Below are 19,902 nucleotides of genomic sequence, written 5' to 3' on the forward strand. Positions count from 1 at the left end.
AGAATCCTACAGAAAATGACAAGCACAAACCCAGAGGGGAAAAAAAAGCAATCAAGCGAGTTTTGAAGTTAGTGTCTGACCATCAAACAACATTAACTGTTTTCAGCAGCTAAATAAAGTCCATTTGAAGACACACAGCATAGGAATAAATATTTAGTTTGCTCACAAAATTAGGTTAAAGCTCTAACTCAACCAGAGTGTCACACCTCTTACAAAGACAGAAGACATACGTATATGCCAGAAAAAGAGTGTTTTAAACTCATTCCAACAATTTAATTTCACATCCTTTAATGTGGCTTCGAGATATTTGTGAAATATTGCCCCGATTTGGCTTTTAGTATGTGCCTTAAAATGAAATCCATGAACTCATGATTACAACGTGGGAAGTCATGCATGTGAAATTATCTAGAAGCCCCCGTGGCTAACAGTTAGCTAACGACCAAGCTAACAACCTTGTGATTCAATGTAGGAAATATGAAAGGCAAAATTAAATTGTACTCAGACCTATTTCAAATTACAAAGATTAATCTGCAAACGCCAGAGTTTAAAGAAATTTTCCAGTTACGAGGTTGTGGATACCACTAGAGGGCGCCATTCAAAAACACAACCACTCTCCACCCTCATTTCCTGTCTTGATATTTTTATTTTTCCTCTCAGCGGAGTGAGTGTCTCGTTTCAGTCACTGTGTTTCATTGTATCCCTTTGTTGGTCTCTCAGTCTCTTTCTGGTCCTTTAGTGTCTCTTTGTGATCAGCTGATTGTCTTTCTAACCAAACGTCCACCATTCCTCCCATGAGTTCAACTTTAAAGCCATCACAGCTACTGTCTGTTCCTTATCTCACAACCATGGATGGAGTTTAATAGAGAGCTGAGAGTGGATCACACCTTTAATCAGATCTAATTATGAAAGGAGCTGATGGAGTAAAAAAAACTGTGGACTCTCTTCTGTTGGGAGTTGGATCAGTTTAAGGGAACAAGCAGCAGCACCTTCATGGGTCCTCTGGGGCTGAGCTCCATCACACTCAGGGTGTAGTTGGTGCGATGTCCTCGCTCGTCAAACTGGACGTGACCCGACAGCCCCTCCAGACGCACCTGCAGACAAACACGTTTTATGTTTTATTATTAACTACACCAAAAGAAGCTACAACTGACAAAGGAGAGAACTCATTAATTCTCTTATAATATTCAGTTTTCAAGGCACTTCATCATTCTTCAAATCTGTGAAGAGACGAATATTTAAATTAATTTATATGTCAAATCCTCCAATGTCATTTTAATTTTGGTATTTTTTTTTTTTATTGGATCATTTATTTTCTTAGTTTGCAATGTCTTGTTTCCAGTGTTGGGAACGTTATTTTAAAAAAGTAATTAGTTATAGTTACTCACTACTTGTTCCAAAAAGTAACTGAGTTAGTAACTGAATTACTCTATAATAAAAGTAACTCGTTACCAGGGAAAGTAACTATTTGCGTTACTGTTAAAAAAAAAAAGTTGCTATATGTCAAAGAATTTGGATTTTTTTGAGCAGTTTTCACAAGTCAGTTGAAATTGGTAGAACAGACAGGTGTATGTACATAACTTTCGATATTTATATATATATTTTTTATATTTATTTTTTATATATATATTATATATATATATATATTTTATATATATAATATTTATATTTCGATAGGGTTTAGACGGCGAGCTATCATCTGTGGTGGAGGTATCGGTGTTTTTGGCCACTAGCTTTGTAGATGCGTGTCGTTGTGTGATGCTTCATTAAATTAGAGTTGCTTACATGCACGTTCCTCCCTTTGACCACAATGAATCTTTTTATTTATTGAAGTAGTGCTTATATCTCCACCTTGAAAATGCCAACTTTTCATCGGATTGCTCCCGACTCGCCATCTCTGCTGCTTCATCGAATCTCTGTTTAGCTGTTGTGTGTGTGTGTGGCGCGTGTGCTGGCATGTGTGTAAAAACACTGGCTCTGATTGGCTACCATGAAACATGACTCTGCCTTAGCCAATCATAATCGCTTACCTCGTTATTAACCCACCTCCTCACTAGCGGTGAGCCAGGGGTGCGTTCGGATTACACATATTCAATCAATGCATAGTAACGCACCGCATTTAACGTCCAGTAACGTTAACGGCGTTGTAACGATGGGAAAAGTAATTAGTTAGATTACCCCGTTACTGAAAAAATAACGTCGTTACCTAACGCCGTTCTTTTAAACGGCGTTATTCCAAACACTGCTTGTTTCTATTTTTAAGACTATTTTTTTTATATTTTTAATTGTTTTTGTTATATCTTGTCATCTGCCTTTAAAGATACCAAAGCAACATAGTTGTGTTTGTGTACCTGTTGCAGGGCTCTCTGGATGTCGATGCCCTGACCCCAGGGGGCGGGGGGGTTGGCCAGACACTCCCCTGCATTGCCACGGCGAGAGATGTCGATCCGTTGCCGCCGCAGGTTCTGGAAAGCCGCCGCCATGACGCTGACGCCGTCGTAGGTCAACGCTCCCGTGTACTGAGGATGACAGTTAAAGAATCCATGAAACTAGTTCAGTGGCCGACGTCTCTCTCCAACGTTTATTCTTTTTAATATATCTTTTTATTTGTGTCTATCAAACGTCTGACGTGTTTGTGTGTTCTGCATAATACTAAATACCTAGTTACACACAAGTGACATCCACTGCAGCATCTTACTGCACCAAAACGGCTTCCACAGTGACGTCTTTATGATGTTTAATGTCCTGCAGTGGAGCTAATCAGCTAACTGGTTTATTTCATAACAAGCCTTAATGTGAAACTGGCGGTAAATTAATAGCCAGGTGCTAAAAATAGCCAGAACATCTAATATAAAAGCCATCCATTTTTAGGTTGCGGTGGCAACAAATTCTAGTTCCTCATGAGCGATCCCAAGGCGTTCCCAGTCGATAAATGGTCACCCCTGATAAAGGGGAAATGCCCAGGAGGCGTCCTCACCAGATGACCCCACCACTTCAACTTTTTCGGTGACTACTCTGAGTCACTCGTCCGAATAAAAAACGCACAAGGCTCATAAGCCCATAGTCGTCTGATCAAAAGTTGGAAAGAACTTTTTATGAACTTTTTCACAGCAGGTTTCAAACCCGGAAAGGCAAACGATTACACCAGGAGAGCGGTGACAAATTTTAAACGTGCTGAAATAATTAAAAAGATGCTGGAGCTGTGATGAAAGAAAACTCAAGCATAAAATAATATTTGCAGAGATTAGACTTTATGTAACTAGACTTTGAGCTTTCAGACATTGTGCGTGGATACCTTGAGTCTCCTGCGAGACAGTTTTTGGTCTTTGCTGTCAAAGTCCAGCCAGTACTGGTTGATCTTCTGCACGGTTGGATTAGAGCGGTTCACCAGCTGGAAACCCGTCACGTTCGGAGCCAGCTTCTGAAACTCTGTGACGTTCAGGTCCAGGAAGTCCTGACACACGTGCACAGAAACCCAGTTAATAGACTCGTCCGACCCCAATCTGCATGACTTACAATCCACTGCACTGAATTATGGACGACACAAAATACATGACAACATGATCTTATCTCTGTCTGTGCGTTAGTTAAGAACAAACATCTAGCAGAGCGTGAGAGGATGTTCACTGAACCTGACAAAAGTGTAGCTTTGTATGGTTGTCTTCATCCTTCAGCTCTGTGCCGCTTTTGTGGATTCACGCCAAAAAAAAAAAAAAATCCTTAAAAAAAGTCTGCTCGTTTTCAGAGTCCAACAAATCGTCAGCCTGATCATGATGAGTCAGTGACGCTGCTGAATCTGTGCTCAGATTTATCAGCTCCAGTTCTTCCAGACTGACTTGATACAGCTTAGATGAAGCTGCATGGAACGAATCCATTCATTCTCTGAGTCACTCTCAAAGCAGCAGACAGTTTGTTCAAATATTTAGCCCTGTGTGGCCTGACATGAAACAAAAGTCTAAATAGACCTTTAAACAAACTCTAAAAACAAAACAAAAATATTGATAACCACTGCATTTCAGCATCAGAACCTCACCCCTCCATCGAACATGGGCAATGTCCTTGTTCTTTTTTGTTTTGGCTTGTCATCACTGATGGACCAGTGAATGCTGAAGAATTATACCAGTGCATTCTAAAAATGTCTGTCCATGAACTGAAGAGAAACTGGGTCATGCATCAAGACAACGAGCCCAAGAACACAAGTCGTTCTACAAATACAAGTAAGGTTAAAGAAGAACAAGATGTTCATTTTCTTTTAGAGTTCACTGGTTTAATTCAGAATTCATTGGTCCATCAATGATAATAAGGCGTCCTGGCCCAGATCCAGCAGAACAGGACCAAATAAGGACATTACCACCCCCATGTTTCATGGAGGGATGAGGTTCTAATGTTGGAATGCAGTGTTGTTTCATCTACAAACATGACGCCTCTCATTTAAACCGAACAAAACATGCATCTGCTGTGTTTCCTGAGTCTGACTGAATGATTTAAATTGATTTAAAACACATCAGTGGGTCACAATGTTGCACACACAAAAATTACAAACATTATAGTTCATTTGGAAATAACGTCTCTGGAAAGACATGCGTCAAAGAGCTAAAGTGATTCAAATTAGCCCTCGGTCTACAGTAATTTTTCTTTAGTTTGTTTTATTTGCGCACACTTCCTTAATGAGAACTGACATCTTGCGTGTGGAAAATGTCAATAAAGCTGCATTGAACTCACCAGATTGGCCAGGATGTAATGGTAGTTCTTCAAGTTTCTCTTCTGAGCAGCAATCTGAACGATAGAGAGACAGAGAGGGTAAATGAGATGCTAATTACATTTTTCTGATGTTTCTAATGACGATAAAAGCTTCCATCAGTCGCTCGTCGCACTCATTCGTGTTTGTGTGTGTTTGTGTGTGCGCCTCCTCTCAAACAGCTGCTAATTGGAAGACTCGGTTTCCACTTTGAGGAATTAATTGCCCGTCTTCGCCATCAGAAAGATGACGGAGAGTGAAAGTGAAAGACGAGTGAAAGAGGGAGGCTCTCTCCTCAGCTTCGTGAATCAACTGGCAGATGACAGGAAGGAAGAGTGAAGGAGGAGGAGGAGGAAAAAGAAGAGGAAGAGATGCAGAGAGAAGAGGAGGTTATAAAGAGGAGAAAGAAGAAGCAGGTGTCAACTCTCGTCTTCCTCTCAGGTCCAGCTCTTAATGAGCATCAGTCGACAAACGTTTGCTCGCACAGCTGGTCTGGAAGAGGGAGTGAAGGAGGAGAAAGCGTTTTTAAACCTTCCTCCTATTCGCCTCCTCCTCCTCTTCCTTCCACCTTTCCAATCTCTCCTTAAAATCAAACTGAACTCCAAAAAAGTCTAAGATGAAAAACAGAAGAACAAAAACAGAAAGTCCACTCAGAGGAGGAGGCTGGGGTGGTAGGATGATCTCCCACCAAATCTCAACATTTACTTCATTGAACCGGTCATCCCTGTAACCACAGTGACGAAGGTCTCCTAATTGTTAACTTTATACACTGATCCACCATAACATTATGACCTATGGATCCTCTTGAGCTCTGAAGGTGATGCTGTAGTTTCTGGCACCAAGACATTAGCAGCAGATCCTTTAAGACTTGTCTTTGCTTCTTTTCCTTCCTTGGACCACTTTTGATCACCCCACAGGAGCTGCAGTAGAGATGCTCGGGCCCTGTCATCGAGCCTTCACAATTTGGTCCTTGCTAAAGTCTCTCAGATTCTTCCTTTTGTCCATTTTCCTGCTTCTAACATCAACTTTGAGGACAAAATGTTCTCTCTCAAATTATATCTTCTTGTTTGTGTCCTCCTAGTAACTGCACCTCCTTATAGACATCATGCGCCTCCTTTACATTTTTACACGTCTGTGCAGTTGTTTCATGTGCATTAGTTTTTGTGTCGCTTCAAACTGAAACTGGACCATGGGACTCCTGACCCCTTTAGTCCCCCCACTATTTGAGTAAAATCCATTCATGGAAAACCGAGAGCGTGTGCAGTACTGTCTCTGAGAGGCTCTTAACAACTGGCAGACAACAGCAGCTTACAGAGTGAGCCAAGAGAATGAAAAGGATGGTTACAGAGCCGAGCCAAAATGTGCTAATGAGGGGGAAAAAAAAGAAAAGAAAAAGCATCTAGTGTTTTCAAATTTGGTCGTGTATTCATTCTCTGAGTCACTCTCACACCAACAGACCTTTTTTTAGCCATTTTAGCCATAACTTTTTCCACATCATCCAACAACCTTTTAACATGAGCGTGAGTGTTTTACCAGGTTGAGGATGGAGCTGAGGCGTTCCAGCTCGCAGTTGATGATGATCTGGAACTCCTTCTTGAAGTCGAGGTCAGCCAGCAGCTTGACGAAGGCGGCTTCTGTCAGCGTGTCCAGGTTAACAGAGGTGACCTGCCAGGGCCGCTCTGCCGCCGTGTCAAGAATCCTCTGCAGCACCGACAGTCCTGAGAGAGCAGAGCACAACGGTGAATCACTAGCAACTGCCTTAATGGCAACATCAGCAAGAAGATGTAATGACGTGCTGCATCAAATTATAAAAAACTAAGGTCTAAAGTCACAAGATCCATTTCTGTATTTTTTGTTCATTGATCTGCTTCCTAAAAATGAGACGAGCACCAAAAAATGTACAGTCAAGCTAGAATTTGAATTTTCTACATTTCTAAACAAAAATGACTCAAAAACATCAGAGAATTTTCAGATTCTGAAAGCAGACAAAACAAGCCCAATCAAACACACGAAAAGGAAATATTACACTTTTGTGTTTATATATTCAGGAAAGTGAGCCAATATTACATATCAGTGTACCACTAGGATTACAAGTTGATACGAAGGTCAAATCAGAGTCAGTGTCATGAGACGCAGGTGTCGTTCAGTTCCTGGTTTAGTGTAAATAAATCAGGGATTTGTCTCAGTCTGATCTTCACAACCCCTGGTCGTGGAAGTGTATGATGGTACAGACAAAAGAGCTTTCTGAGGAGCTCAGAAAAAAAGTTGTTGTTGCTCATCAGGCTGGAAAAGGTTACAAAACCATCTCTAAAGAGAATGAATCCACAGTCAGACAGACTGAGAACAAATGAAGGAGATTTAAAACAACGGTTAACCTCCACAGGAGTGGTCCACCAAGAAAGATCACTCCACAATAGTCTAAGATGTCTCAAAGGAACCCAGGGGAACTTCAGTTAAAGGCCTCTCTCATATTGGCTAATGTTAATGTGCATGAATCCACCATCAGGAGAACACTGAACAACCATGGTGTGATGGCAGAGTGGAAAGACACTGCTCTCCATAAAGAACATTTCTGCCCGTCTGCAGTTTGATCAACATCATGTGGACGAGCCAGAAGTCTATTGGGACAATGTTTAGTGGACAGATGAGTTTAAATGTCGATTAAATTCATTTGACACACTGAAAAAAACAGACTGACATTTAAACATTTTGTTGGACAGATCCCTCTATCTTTGTTCAGCAGCTCGATGCAGCTCATTGGTATCATATCCTCATGTCAAGAGGAACACAATATTGTGTTTCTCTCCACCTCAGTTTGTTTAGATTGTGCCAAAGAGGAGACACAATCTGAAGAGCTCTGAAAGCTACCAAGTTGCCTGTGTACTTAGCTCCGTAGTAAGTTAGTACGTTGATAAGCAATCCTTGCAGTAGCTTCCAGCTGTCGTCACACCTAAAGCACCTAAGACCCACCTGTAGTTGTTCCTTACCGGACTCTGACTGGTCAAACTAATGTAGTTTTCATTAGATTCTGCTGACTGTGTAGATGGTGGATAACGAGGGGTCATTATGGAGGGATTTTGTTGTGTGATAATTAGTGAAATCATTAAATTTGCCAAGTTCTGTGCTCTTCCGTGTCTTAGTTGGCAATAAACTGAATAAAACACAACACAATGGTCCCACAACATTAGTATTCCATGAAAAACTGGTCCCCACAACCTAATGAAAACAAGACCACACACAGACACAGCGTTCAAAAGACAAGTCAGCAAAATTCACATGTACTTCAAAGAGTAGAGAGAGACTCACTGAAAGAGAGACTTCAAACGTACTGTCTGCTCACACTAATACACAAACACACACAAAACACACACAAACACACACAGCAACGCCTCCTCCAGGGTTATTACCTCGGTGTTTCACCGGCAGAGCTGAAAAACAAAGATGTCTTTTACAACCTCCAGACAGGTTTGTGTTCCTCATAAAGTTTATACTCTCATATTGTGGGGACGCTATTTCCCTTTTAGGAACAAAAGGAAAGTCCCCAGGCAGTAAATCGTTCAATTCAAACATCTACACTTGAGCAGGAACTGGGCCACAGTTCCTACAATCGCTGATGGATGGAAGATCAGGTGATGCTGTCAAAAGCTCCAACAACAACAAGATGAAACTTGAGGTAGGATTGTTTTGTCAGCTTTAATCAAAATTAGCATGACAATCTTTCCTTAATACTAAATATGTCCCATACTCACTTTGGTGTGACAGAGCAGCAGAAAGACATGGAGGCCTTATCACCCAGTATCGGCACTGGAATACACCCTGTCAGTGGTGTCCCATGTTTAACATAAACTTGTATCTTATCAGTTTAATTGTTACATTCAATGGAAATGTTGTGGCCAGCAACACCAGGCCAGCAACAACAGGCCAGCTCAAAGCCAACGCCAGACCAGTTCAGGATCAACAAAAGACCAAAACAAGTCACCCCAGAGCCAACAACAGGCCAGCATAATGCCAACTTAAGGACAACACCAGACTAACAACAGGCCATCTTCAGGCCAAATCAAGGTCAACAACAGGTCAGCAACAGGCCAACTGTAAGCCAATATCAGGCAAACATCAAGCTAATGTCAGGCCAACTCAAGACAAAACCCGGCAAACTCAAAGTCAGCAACAGGCCAACTTCAGGTCTGGTGTTGGCCAACTCAAGGTCAAAGATAGTATAAAGATGGACAGCAGAACTGCTCCTCAAAAGTGAAGCCAAAATAAGTTTTTCAAGGATGGTTTCAGTCATTTTAGGTAGTTAATATAATAATGAATGTTCAAGTGTCATTTTTTTGGATATGTTTTGTTTTAGTTATTTGGCGCTATAGAAACAGGAAGTGACATAATGACTGCAAGTTACCACACCAATGAGAGTGGGACCATGAGAGTTGTAAAAAAAAGAAATAATAATAAGTTCAGTGTATAATCCAACATTTCCTTGTAACTCATGGAGGTAGAGCAGAGTGCAGTATTAATTAAATGAACACGCGAGTGAGTCTAGCGGAAGTGTTTTCGGGTCATTGATACTGCACAGACTCTGGCTCCAAAGTCACAAGATGGTGCTGCCCATATCCCCTGGAAAATAGCATCAGTGTGGCCAATGCAAGGAAGTGGCGAGATGTTGTCCACACATAAACATGCTCAAGGCCAAATCAAGGTCAACAACAGGCCAGCTTTAAGCCAACACCAGTCAAACTCAAGACCAAGAACAAGTAACAACATGTCAACAATAGGCCAACTCAAGGCCAACAGCAGACCAACTCAACGCCAACAAAAGGCCAACAACAAGTCAACAATAGGCCAACTCAAGCCCAACAGCTAGATGGTCAGAATACCTACTCTGTCACTACACTTTACACTACCAGAAATGTTAAGACTGTCCACCTAATATTTATTAGTTACTCCTGATGCAGAGCAGCAAAGAAGGACAAATAGACATCAGGAGATAGGCAGTCTGTAAATGCTGCTATCTGACAGAGATTACGCGATCTCTGAAAGGTAGCTGCTTATTACAGTCCATACAGTGACAGTGTTTACAGATGCTGCCAGGACTCAGCAAGTCAAGAGTGTTAATGATAATGTACAACCTATAATTAGAGATACAGCTGAGCAAGACACCCACCACGACTGAGCAAGTGACTGTCAACGATGCTGAGGAGAAAGAGGGAGAGAGAGAGAGAGAACAATAATAAGAGATGGAAGATGAAAAACAGAGGATGGAAATAGGAGATGAAAGGAAGAAAGTAACTGCATATAGAGCGGAGTTTTATAAATGCAGACACAAATCTGCGCCCAGTTCGGCAGCTAATTACCATAAACATACTGCGTATAATTTACTATTGATGCAGGACAAAAGAGCAAAGGAGAAGGAAAGGGAGAACGAGAGGAAGGAAATATAGGAGAGGAAAGAGCAGAGGTTAGGAGAAAAGGGGGAGAGAAAGGACCATTTAAAACACTTCATCTTTTGGTAAAAAAAAAAAAAGCAGTTCAACAACAAGCAAACGCTTGGTTTACCTTGGACCAGCAACAAGGCAACAAAGTTGCTTAACCCAGGGCCAACACCAGACCAACATCTGCTTGACGTAGGACCAGTAACAGACCAAAACCAGGTCAACACCTCTTCAGTTTAGGCCCACGGCCAGCAAACACCAGACCAACACCTACTCAACTCAAGGTCAACAAAATGTCAAAACCAGCTCGACTCAAGGCTTACAACCAACTAGAATCAGGTCAACACCTCTTCAGGTTAGGACCAACAGAAAGTCATCAATGGGCAAACATCTGCTCGACTCAAGGCCAACATGAGGCCAGCTCCTGCTGAAATTAGGTCCAATAACAGACCAAAACCAGGTCAACACCAGACCAACACCTGCTCAACTCAGGGACAGCACCATGCAAACAAAAGTCTGACACCTGCAAAACTCAAGGTCAACACCTGTTTGACTAAGGTCCTGCACCAACACCAAGTAAACAACAGGTAAAATCCCACTATACTCAGGGCTAACAACAGGTCAACAACATGTCTTGTTGAGGTTCAAAGTTTCTATAAAAGGCAACACCAACACCTCTTCAATTTAGGGCAAACACCAGACCAACATCTGCACCATGCAAACAAAAGTCCAACAGATGCTCAACTTAGGGCCAACAACAGGTCAACACCTGTTTGACTAAAGGCCTGCACCAATACCACATAAACAACAGGCAAAAATCTACTATACATAGGGCAAACAACGGGTCATCAACAGGTCATACACAGACACTATCTTGATTCAACCTTTCTCTATGGGCCAGGGAAAAAGTAGAAAAGAAGTAGTTCAGTCCAAAATCTAACGATGTGTCCGTACTTATTGTTGGAGCTCTCTCTGACAGTTGTATGTCTCTTGACTGTTTATATTCTGCAGATATTCTGTACATTAAATAAATGCAAAAAGCAAAAATGTAAAAAACTATAAAGCCATAAGGACTGCTGATGAAAACAAAGAAGACCCGTCTCCCCAAACGTCCCACTCTCTTTTAGAGGTTATGATTTGTGTGCTGGTGCGTGAATGTGCGAATAATCCTGTGTATGTGTGCATGTCGCATGTCTAACGGTGTGTTTAGCGAGACGTCGGACCAGCGATGCGGCAGCAGTTACTTCAACCACACACACACACACAAAATCTGTTTCATGTTCAATTACACAGAGTCTCTGTTCATGCGAGCCAATGCTTTCCTCTCCCTCGTTTTGTTTTCTTAGCAGCTGCTGTCCATCCATCCGTCTGTCTGCTGTTCTGTTCATTTTTTTTTTTTTAATCAGTGGATGGTTGGCTGAGCTCTGTGTTCTCCAGTTCAACTGCTGGAGATCAAACACCTTGCTCAAAAGCATTTTGGCAAGGAAAGACGAAAGATGGTGAGGAATGTAAAAGCTTTCTTAGTACTCTGGATAGCTCACAGAAAGAGGATAGAAAGGGTCAACAAGGGCAAAAGCTTGACAAGATTCACTTAATGTTAACAGGTTTTATGAGGTTTTTTGGCCAGAGATCATATTTATCAAAGTCTTAGCAATGGTAAATGGTGTTACTCGAATCATAGGTAATCAGAGATACAGACAAACCTCTGACAGAATGTCGTAAGTGGAAATTTTGACGTGTCCACTGACGTTTTCACAAACAGTGAATGTGGATTTTAGGTTAATGTTGTAATTTAGTCATGTAGAGTTGTAATTTTATAATAAGCCTGGGAAAGATGTTGATATTCCCAACAGCCTCATCCTTTCATTACACCTTTCCATTCCCAACAGAATGAAAAAATCTGAAATCTGAAAGATAGAAATAACTTCCTTTTCCAACACAAACAAACAGGAACAGATAAACAGTTGCAAATATCCCACTGCAACCTCTGTATGTCTCCAGTCACTGTTCAGAGAGGAGGCTGTATCCATGGCAACAAGGCAGAAGGATCATTATGGGATGAGTCAGAGTCGCTAACTTTTTTTTTTTTTTTTTTTAACGTGTCTTTGTGTTGAATAAAGGTCAGAGATGGCCTGGAAGTTGATTTTTGTGACACATAGTTTGACCTGCAGATGTCGAAAAACATCTGTTTGTTTGGATCATCCACACAAAAAACACATCAGAGAGTCCAACACAGCGAGACGTCCACCTGCAACCGAGCAGAAAATAGACACTAGAACAGAGTGTTCTAGTACGGAGGACAAAAGACAGAACGACAAGAAAGGAAGGTGGAAGAGGAGATGAGGCCAGAAAAAAAAGGAATAGAGCAAATAGGATTTAAATGAACAGAACGATGATATGTAAATGTCTTTAGACTTAGTGTCTCGTTTGATTTTGTTAATTTAAATCAGTTAAATTAAAGATATTTTGGTCAAGTTTTCCTCAGCGAGTGTTACATTTCTCACCAAAGCACATCACCAAAGAACACCACATCCATGGTGAAGCATGGTGGTAACAGCATCATGTTTCAGGGCTTCTCCTGCTGGAGCTGGTTCTTTAGTGAAGGTGTGTGTGTGTGTGTGTGTGTGTATGTGTCGCTCACATTAGTCGACACCCTAAAGTTCAGATTAGTCAAGCTTGGTACAAGATCTTCTTAATGTTCCCCTTGAATTTCTAATTGACACCCTGAACCTCATCTATGGTTTAGCAATGACTCTAAATCTAGAACCATGTTTGTAGAGGCAAGAACCAACTAATGGTCACCTCCTCAGGTAATCTGTCAAACACCTGGATCAGTAAATTTAATCGGGCTTCGCCTCAAAGCTCAGATTAGTCCAACAGAAATGTTGTAAAGATTTAACGTTTTCTTGCTGCTAGTATCTTCCTGTGTGTTTAGAACCTCACTGGTGGCAACAAGAATAATAAAGTAACCTAGACACCTGGACACCGAGAACCTCCGATGTCATATGTCAGTCAACTGTTTCAGACGTTCAACTTCGCCCATTCCCGTCTCCAAAGGTTTTTACTCCTAGTTTCATTACTATTCTCTGGTGGAGTTTAGAAGTGGATGTAACTTGGATTATGGGCAATTTTTCTAAATCTAGTTTCTCAAATGTTTACTCGACAGCTCAACAGATAAACAGATGCCAACTAAAGATGTTGCTGCTGTGCAGACGCTGATATTGGACACAGTCCAGAGCTGTCTGCCTCAGGAAAGCCCCTCTGCCTCCAACAAAACAACTAATGTGTCCTTGACAGATGTTAAAGAGCAATAACATTCGGCAGACTGCACCACCGAGGCAGACAGTTCTGCACTATTACACCAGACTGACTCCGGAAGACGCTTCCTGGGCAGATTCAAAAGGCAACAAGATTAGACAGTCTGCCACTGATGTCAAACGTACTATAATGTCAGACTAGAGGCCGTAGGGAGAGACACTGGAGCCGGCCGAGGATGGGGTTAGCGCTAACCTCCCTCCAAATTCCCTAAAGTTTGTAGTTGCTGGTGAAGTTCTCAGAGCACGACTCAGAATCTCTCAGCCATCAGACAAGACACTGACTGACAAGCAGCAGAATATGAGGACAGAGACTTCTCTGTCCAACGCCATCATTATGTTTGCTGACATTTCTGCAGCCTGAAGAAAAACAGAGAAAAGTTGAACTGGGTCCATTGTCGCCGACTTCTGCTGCTGCTGCTGCTGCTGCTCGTTATTTTCAGTTATTGTCACTTTGTTTCAGGCCGTAAACAAGGCTGAATAAGATGTGAATTATTTATTTCTGAATCCAAACCCTAAAAATACCATCCACGTTTCAGTTTATTGAACTTCTGCAATGTCAATCAGGACTCTGAGACATTTTCCATGCAGCGCCCCCTGGTGTCTGGATGCAAGTATCTACAGTTGGTTTACTGGATAAGACAAGGCAAAACAATAAAACTGGACATGAAGGAGAAGGAGCAGAAAGAAAACAAGGAGGAAGAGGAGGAGAAGAAGGAGGAGGAAAAGCAAGAGGGGCAGGAGAATGAAGCAAAGAATATAACGGGAATTAGGCTGAGGAGAAGAAGAAGAAGAAGAAGAAGAAGAAGAAGAAGGAGGAGGACGAGGAGGAGGACAGAGAGGATGATGAAGAGGATGAGGGAATGAAAAAAATAATATGAAGAAGAATTAAGAGGAGAAGGAGGAGGATGAAGAGGAGAAGAAAAAAGGCAAGAGGAGTAGGGAGAGGTAGATGAGAATGGATAAGAAAAGGAGGAGTAGGAGGATGGTGGAGTTGGATGAAGAGAGCAAGTATATGGAGGACAAGAGGGAGGAGTAGAAAACAGAAGAAGAAGAAGAAGAAGGAAAAAGAGTAAGTATAGAGAGAATGAGTAGAAGGTGGAGGCGGAGTGAGAGGATGAGGCGACAACGAGGAGAAGCAGGACAAGAAACAAAATAAGGAGGGGGAAGAGGTGAAGAGAGAGGAATGCTGTGAAGAACAACTAGCAGGAGGAGGATGAAGAGGAGGATGAGGAGGAGCACAAGCAGAATCTGAAAGCTGCAGAAACACAAACACTGCAGAGCCAGTGATGGTTGAATGAGGAGTGATCACATGAACGTTGGCGCCCTGGAGTCCTGACCTGAGTCGGAGCTGTACATGTAGACGAAGCGGGTCCAGTCGAAGTGGTCCAGCAGGGACATGAGCGGCTCCTGGAGTTGGGGGCGGAGCTGCAGGACAAACTGGTTGTTGGTCTGGACGGGGAAGGACGGCGTGACGAAGCAGACGTGCAGCGAGCCGCAGAAGGACATCAGCATGTTGACCGTCCGCCGGTCGTACAGACCCATGATGGCGTACACGCCCTTGGAGAACTGGGAGCAGACTGGGACAGGAGGAAGAGGAGGAAGAGGGGGAGGACAAAGAGGAGGAGGAAAGACAGTGTTGTTAACTCATCAGATAAGACTTCACGGCTGAACGGCTTAATGCTGAAAATGATCTGATGCTTTCAGGGGTTTAAGCTTCTGCTGCTCCTGGTGACTTAGTAAAGAAACTGGTCCATCTATTAAAGAGGAGGAGGAGGAGGAGGAGAAGATAAAGGAGAAGAAGGAAGAAGAGGAAACGATCAAGAAGAATGGGAAGACAAAGAAAAAGGATGAGGAAGAAGGAGAAGAGGAGGAGAAGAAGAAGAAAAATATGGAGAGAGAGGAGGAAGGAGGAGGACGTAGAAGAGAAAGGATAAAAAAGATGGAGAAGGAGGGTGAGAAAGAATTAAGTTTAGTAGAAGAATAAGAAAGAGAAGGGGGAGACAAAACTCATGGAGATGAAGGAGAAAGAGAAAGAAAAAAACTAAGAAGGGGAGGAGGAGGGATGAATATGGTGGAAGAGTAAAAGACAATGGACGGCAAAGAAGGCAAAGAAGGAGGAGGAGGAAAAAAGAGAGGAGAAGAAAAAGAAAGAGAAGGGGGAGACAAACAAGGGGGAGGAGGAAACAAAGTCATTGAGATGAAGTAGAAGAAGAGGAGGAGGAGATGAAAAAGGAGCAAAGGGAGGAGGTAAAGAAAAAGAACAAAAATAAGAAGGGGAGGAGTAAAAGGAATATGGTGAGACGACAGAGAAGGGGAGAGGAAGTAAAGGATGAGGAGGAAGAAAAAGAACGAGGAGAAGCAGAAAAATGTGGAGGAAGATGAGGAAGAGGGATAATGGAAGAGGAATGAGGAAAAGAAGACCCTCCTGCCCTCTTCCTTTCTATCTTCGTCTCTCCATCTTGTTTTGTTTCTTATCCAGGTCACCAAACAAACCTCAGTCAACTTCTGTATTTTAATAAACTCTTTGTCGTGTAACATCATCTGTTTGTGTTTTTTTTTTTTTCTAGATCCGTACAATCATCTCTGTTTGGTATTAGTGTCCTTATCTTCACGGTGAACAGGCGTGATATCTGCCGCAGCTGACGAGGCGCTCTAAAGGCTTCCACGCGGTAAATCCCCAAACACACAACGGCTATAATCAAATTACTCCTCATGCAGAGCTGCTTCACAGTCAGGGATTAAGACTTAAGACAAAATAACCCTCGCTGCAGAGGAGCCACAAGTCATTCTGTCCCAGGCCGAAAAAAAAAACATGTCATCACCCAGAAAATTCTCATCTGGACTGAAACGGCTGAAGGCTCTTAAAATTAGAAACATAAAGTCACAGTAGGAAGGAGAAGCTGCAAATAAAATCAGGAGGTTTTTAACAATATACTTTATTTCAAAGGGAAACGAATTAAAAGGCTAGCGCCGTTCTTTGAGCAGTGTGAGTGACCAATTAGTCACATTATCAGATATCTAGTGAGCAAAGTTGACATTTCAGCCTAAATGTGACTCTACGGTGAACTGCTCTTTTGTTTTAAAGATTTTTTTTTGTGGCATTTTGCTTTTGTTAAATGGGTCATGGTGGAGATAAAGGGACGAGGGACAGGGATGACGTGACATTAAAAGCCAGAAGAAAACTGGATAATGTGTGTGCTTTAATCTCTTGTGTCCTAAAAGTGAAAGAGTTTGTGGAAGATAACTTTAAATATTAAATATAAGTGGAAAATTATTTATCCAAGCTTAAAGAACAACCGGCAACCAAGGCCGACTGTGATGTCTCCTCATGCCTCCTGTGTCTGGACCAAAAAGTTGCACTTGAACGCAGCACAAAGACTAAAAGCCAACAGCCAGCTAGTAGATATGTTCTGCACCTGAGAGGTAATAACTTGTCATGCCAGCAGGAGGCAGTAGTCTGTATCCATCATTCAAAAGAGGAAACAGGAAGCGCTACTATTAGCTGGGAGGAGCTACTATTAGCTGGGAGGAGCTACTATTAGCTAGGAGGAACTACTATTAGCTGGGATGTTAGGAAGCTAGGAGGAGCTACTATTAGCTGAGAGGCTAGGAAGCTATAGGAGGAGTTACAATTAGCTGGGAAACCAGGAAGAGCAACTATTAGAGACTGTGGTGCAATCTGCCATCAATTTACAACCCAGTCTAAAAGTTTCATCCTTGAAGCCGGAGTTTCTGGACATTAATGGTTTGTTAGAGAACCAAAACCGTCCCAAATGTGTATCGTTAACAGACCATAGTTATGTGAGGTTCAACTCCCCATCAGCCTTAAGGAACTCTTTTCAAGAAACCTCAAACGTTTCGTAAACTCATCAATGGTCTGAAGAACAGACTTGTTTCAGCTTTAACCAGCAATTAATGCAACTATCCCAAAAGACCCACAAGAGAAATAGCAGTCCAATTGTTGGCAGATTATTTACAATTCATAGTAAAATGATATAGATGGACCTCCGCACTGTGTCACCCTCCTGTACAAGGACCAGGAGATCCAACCTAATACAACTCTGAGAGAAACGTATGGAGAATTGTTGTGTTCTATCCCATTAAATTTGGTTGAGTTTCATTTAAAAATTTTGACAGATTCATTTGCTTTAATGTTCAAATTCGGAAGTTTGGACTTTTTAAATCTCAGTCTGATCTGGTGGCAGGGAGATGGAGGCTGATTTCATTTTTAAACTTAAACAGCTGTTCCTCATCCATCAAGTCCAATGTTGTCCCGTTTGGATTAAATTTGTGGAGCTGTTGATTTAATTTTTCTTTCCAGTGGGAAACTATAAAAAAATAAAATAAAAAAAATAGCCTTCAGCTATCGTAGAGGCCAAATAAATAAGATGATCTATATGGTGTGTTTTTTTTTTAAAGAAGTCAGAGAGGTGGTAGAGACCAAAAACAGAGCTCAAAGAGGATGAATTCTGGACATGAATACAACTCTAAATGCTACACGACTGATAGGTGTTGGTTTTTATTTTAGATTATATTAATTTAAAAGATAAAATGTTAATGCTGAGTTCATTTACTCATGCTAATCTTCTCTGTATCGATCCACTTTATCATATGTGCTGCACAAGCAAGTACCAATGTTGAGTTATTTCAACGTTTTTTTTGTTTTAAAATCAAGTTGATGTCCACAACATTTCTTGAGGGTTAAAACCTGTTAAGCACTGAGTTGACATGTTTAGGGTTAGGGTTTAGGGTTATGCTAATGTAAAGTCCTCACAAAATTAGAAATATGGGTTTGTGTTTGTGTGTCCTTGGTGCAGCCTCAGATCCCTGTGGCCAGCGCTAACATGCTAACAACAAGCCTATTCCCTCTGAGCAGGCTAGCGCTGGAAATAACTATTCTCTGTGGGGCCATGCTATCGTGCTAACAATAGATGCTTGGCCCCAGGCGAATGCTATCATGCTAACGAGGTATCTGTCTCCCAGTATTAATGCCGCTGTCCCACAGGGACGACGGGCCCCTCCTTCGTCAGAAAGGGCCGGGCAGCAGAGAGTCGACAGATGCTGGGAGCCTTGGGAATCTTTGTAGTTATTTGTGTTTGGGTCAAAACGTCCTCGTGACGGGCTCCAGATGTACAACCTCTGGGATGAAGCAGTGAAGCTGAAACATCTGAACAGCTGTCTGTAATCAATGAGCTCCATTTCCATTCCTGATATTTACTTTCCAAGCTAATAAATGTTGACTTTGTAAGCACAGTCACTCAAATTGTTGTTATAATGGTACAAAAATAACCAAACAGAAGTGCCACACTTCGCCAAAGGCAGTCTGGTTTTTCCAGGGTTGGTGCAAAATCTAATGTCCACTAGAGGCGCCAACGGTGAGTCAATCACCACAGACCTCCATGTTAAAAACTTTAAAGCAGAAATAAACAGCCTGGTACAAAAAAACTATTTGGGTCTTTATAGCTAATTCCTCCATTCATGACAACTACATGTAGATTTTTAATTTTTTAATTTTTAATTTTTTTTAAATATATCAAGGATTGAAGTTACAAAGAATTAAAGGCTGTGGCTAATTTGAGTGTTTTTTTTTTGTTGTTGTTGTTGTTTTTTTAATTACCACCATCTTAGAATTAGGTGGAGTTATCCAAGATGGCGGCCACCACAGAAACCACACCGAGCTTCAAAACTTGAGGAAACATACATCACGGAGGGTTCATCCGTCTTGTTTATAGTCAGTGAATGATTTGTTGGTTAAACCAGACACCAGCAACTAGCAACCTTAGCTACCTAGCCAAACAAAATCTGTAAGAGACTGCTAACAATGAAGTCAATAATGAAACATAGCTGGTGAGCAGCTCAATCACAGAAATCAGTTGATTGCTGGTCTGTAAAAAATTAAAAACACTAAAGTAGGTATAAAAGGAGAGCTAAATAACACAAAGAAAGAAAGAAAATCATCAGTTTTGGCCTGGAAGTTCTTAAAGGTTGCATCCCTACCTGTAATATGATTAAACTAAATCAAACTTTTTATAAGGTCATTGCTCAATAAATATTTCCTGTCACTGTCTTTTAAACTGACTCCAACCACCTTTAATAATAACCAAGTCAAATGTTTAACAAGGACACACAAGCTGACCTCGCTGAGGCTTCTCCATTCAGACATCTCGCTCCTCGCCACCTGAGGCTTTTAGACAGAAATTTATTTAACACAGCCCAGAGACGACGACTACGACAAGAGCCGCGGGGCCCACAGCTGAGACCACGTCTACCCACAGACACATCCATCCATCTCTGCGCACTACAGATCTGTCCGCCTGTGATAAATAACAATTGCCCTGATGCTGGCAAAGAGAGAGAAATAAAAGGAAGGACTGCTCCACTAAAGGGCTTCGGCGGGTAACAGTGAGGACGTCTTTTAACC

General features: G+C 41.8%; 1 protein-coding gene across 1 annotated transcript in view; it reads right to left on the reverse strand.

Annotated features, from left to right (window-relative positions):
- The window catches only part of LOC311502204 (glutamate receptor 1-like), a gene marked incomplete at its 5' end in the record, with an annotated part of 66,961 nt that overhangs the window by 25,817 nt on the left and 21,242 nt on the right, over positions 1–19,902 (reverse strand). The window contains 6 exons of the mRNA XM_084564330.1: positions 987–1,091; positions 2,349–2,516; positions 3,293–3,451; positions 4,720–4,773; positions 6,269–6,453; positions 14,819–15,058. Coding sequence (XP_084420456.1) covers positions 987–1,091; positions 2,349–2,516; positions 3,293–3,451; positions 4,720–4,773; positions 6,269–6,453; positions 14,819–15,058 — 911 coding nt within the window. The remainder of the gene's footprint in view (positions 1–986; positions 1,092–2,348; positions 2,517–3,292; positions 3,452–4,719; positions 4,774–6,268; positions 6,454–14,818; positions 15,059–19,902) is intronic.

The sequence above is a fragment of the Chelon labrosus genome (genome assembly GCF_963514085.1).
Source record: "Chelon labrosus genome assembly, chromosome: 17".
In the NCBI taxonomy this organism is placed as follows: domain Eukaryota; kingdom Metazoa; phylum Chordata; class Actinopteri; order Mugiliformes; family Mugilidae; genus Chelon; species Chelon labrosus.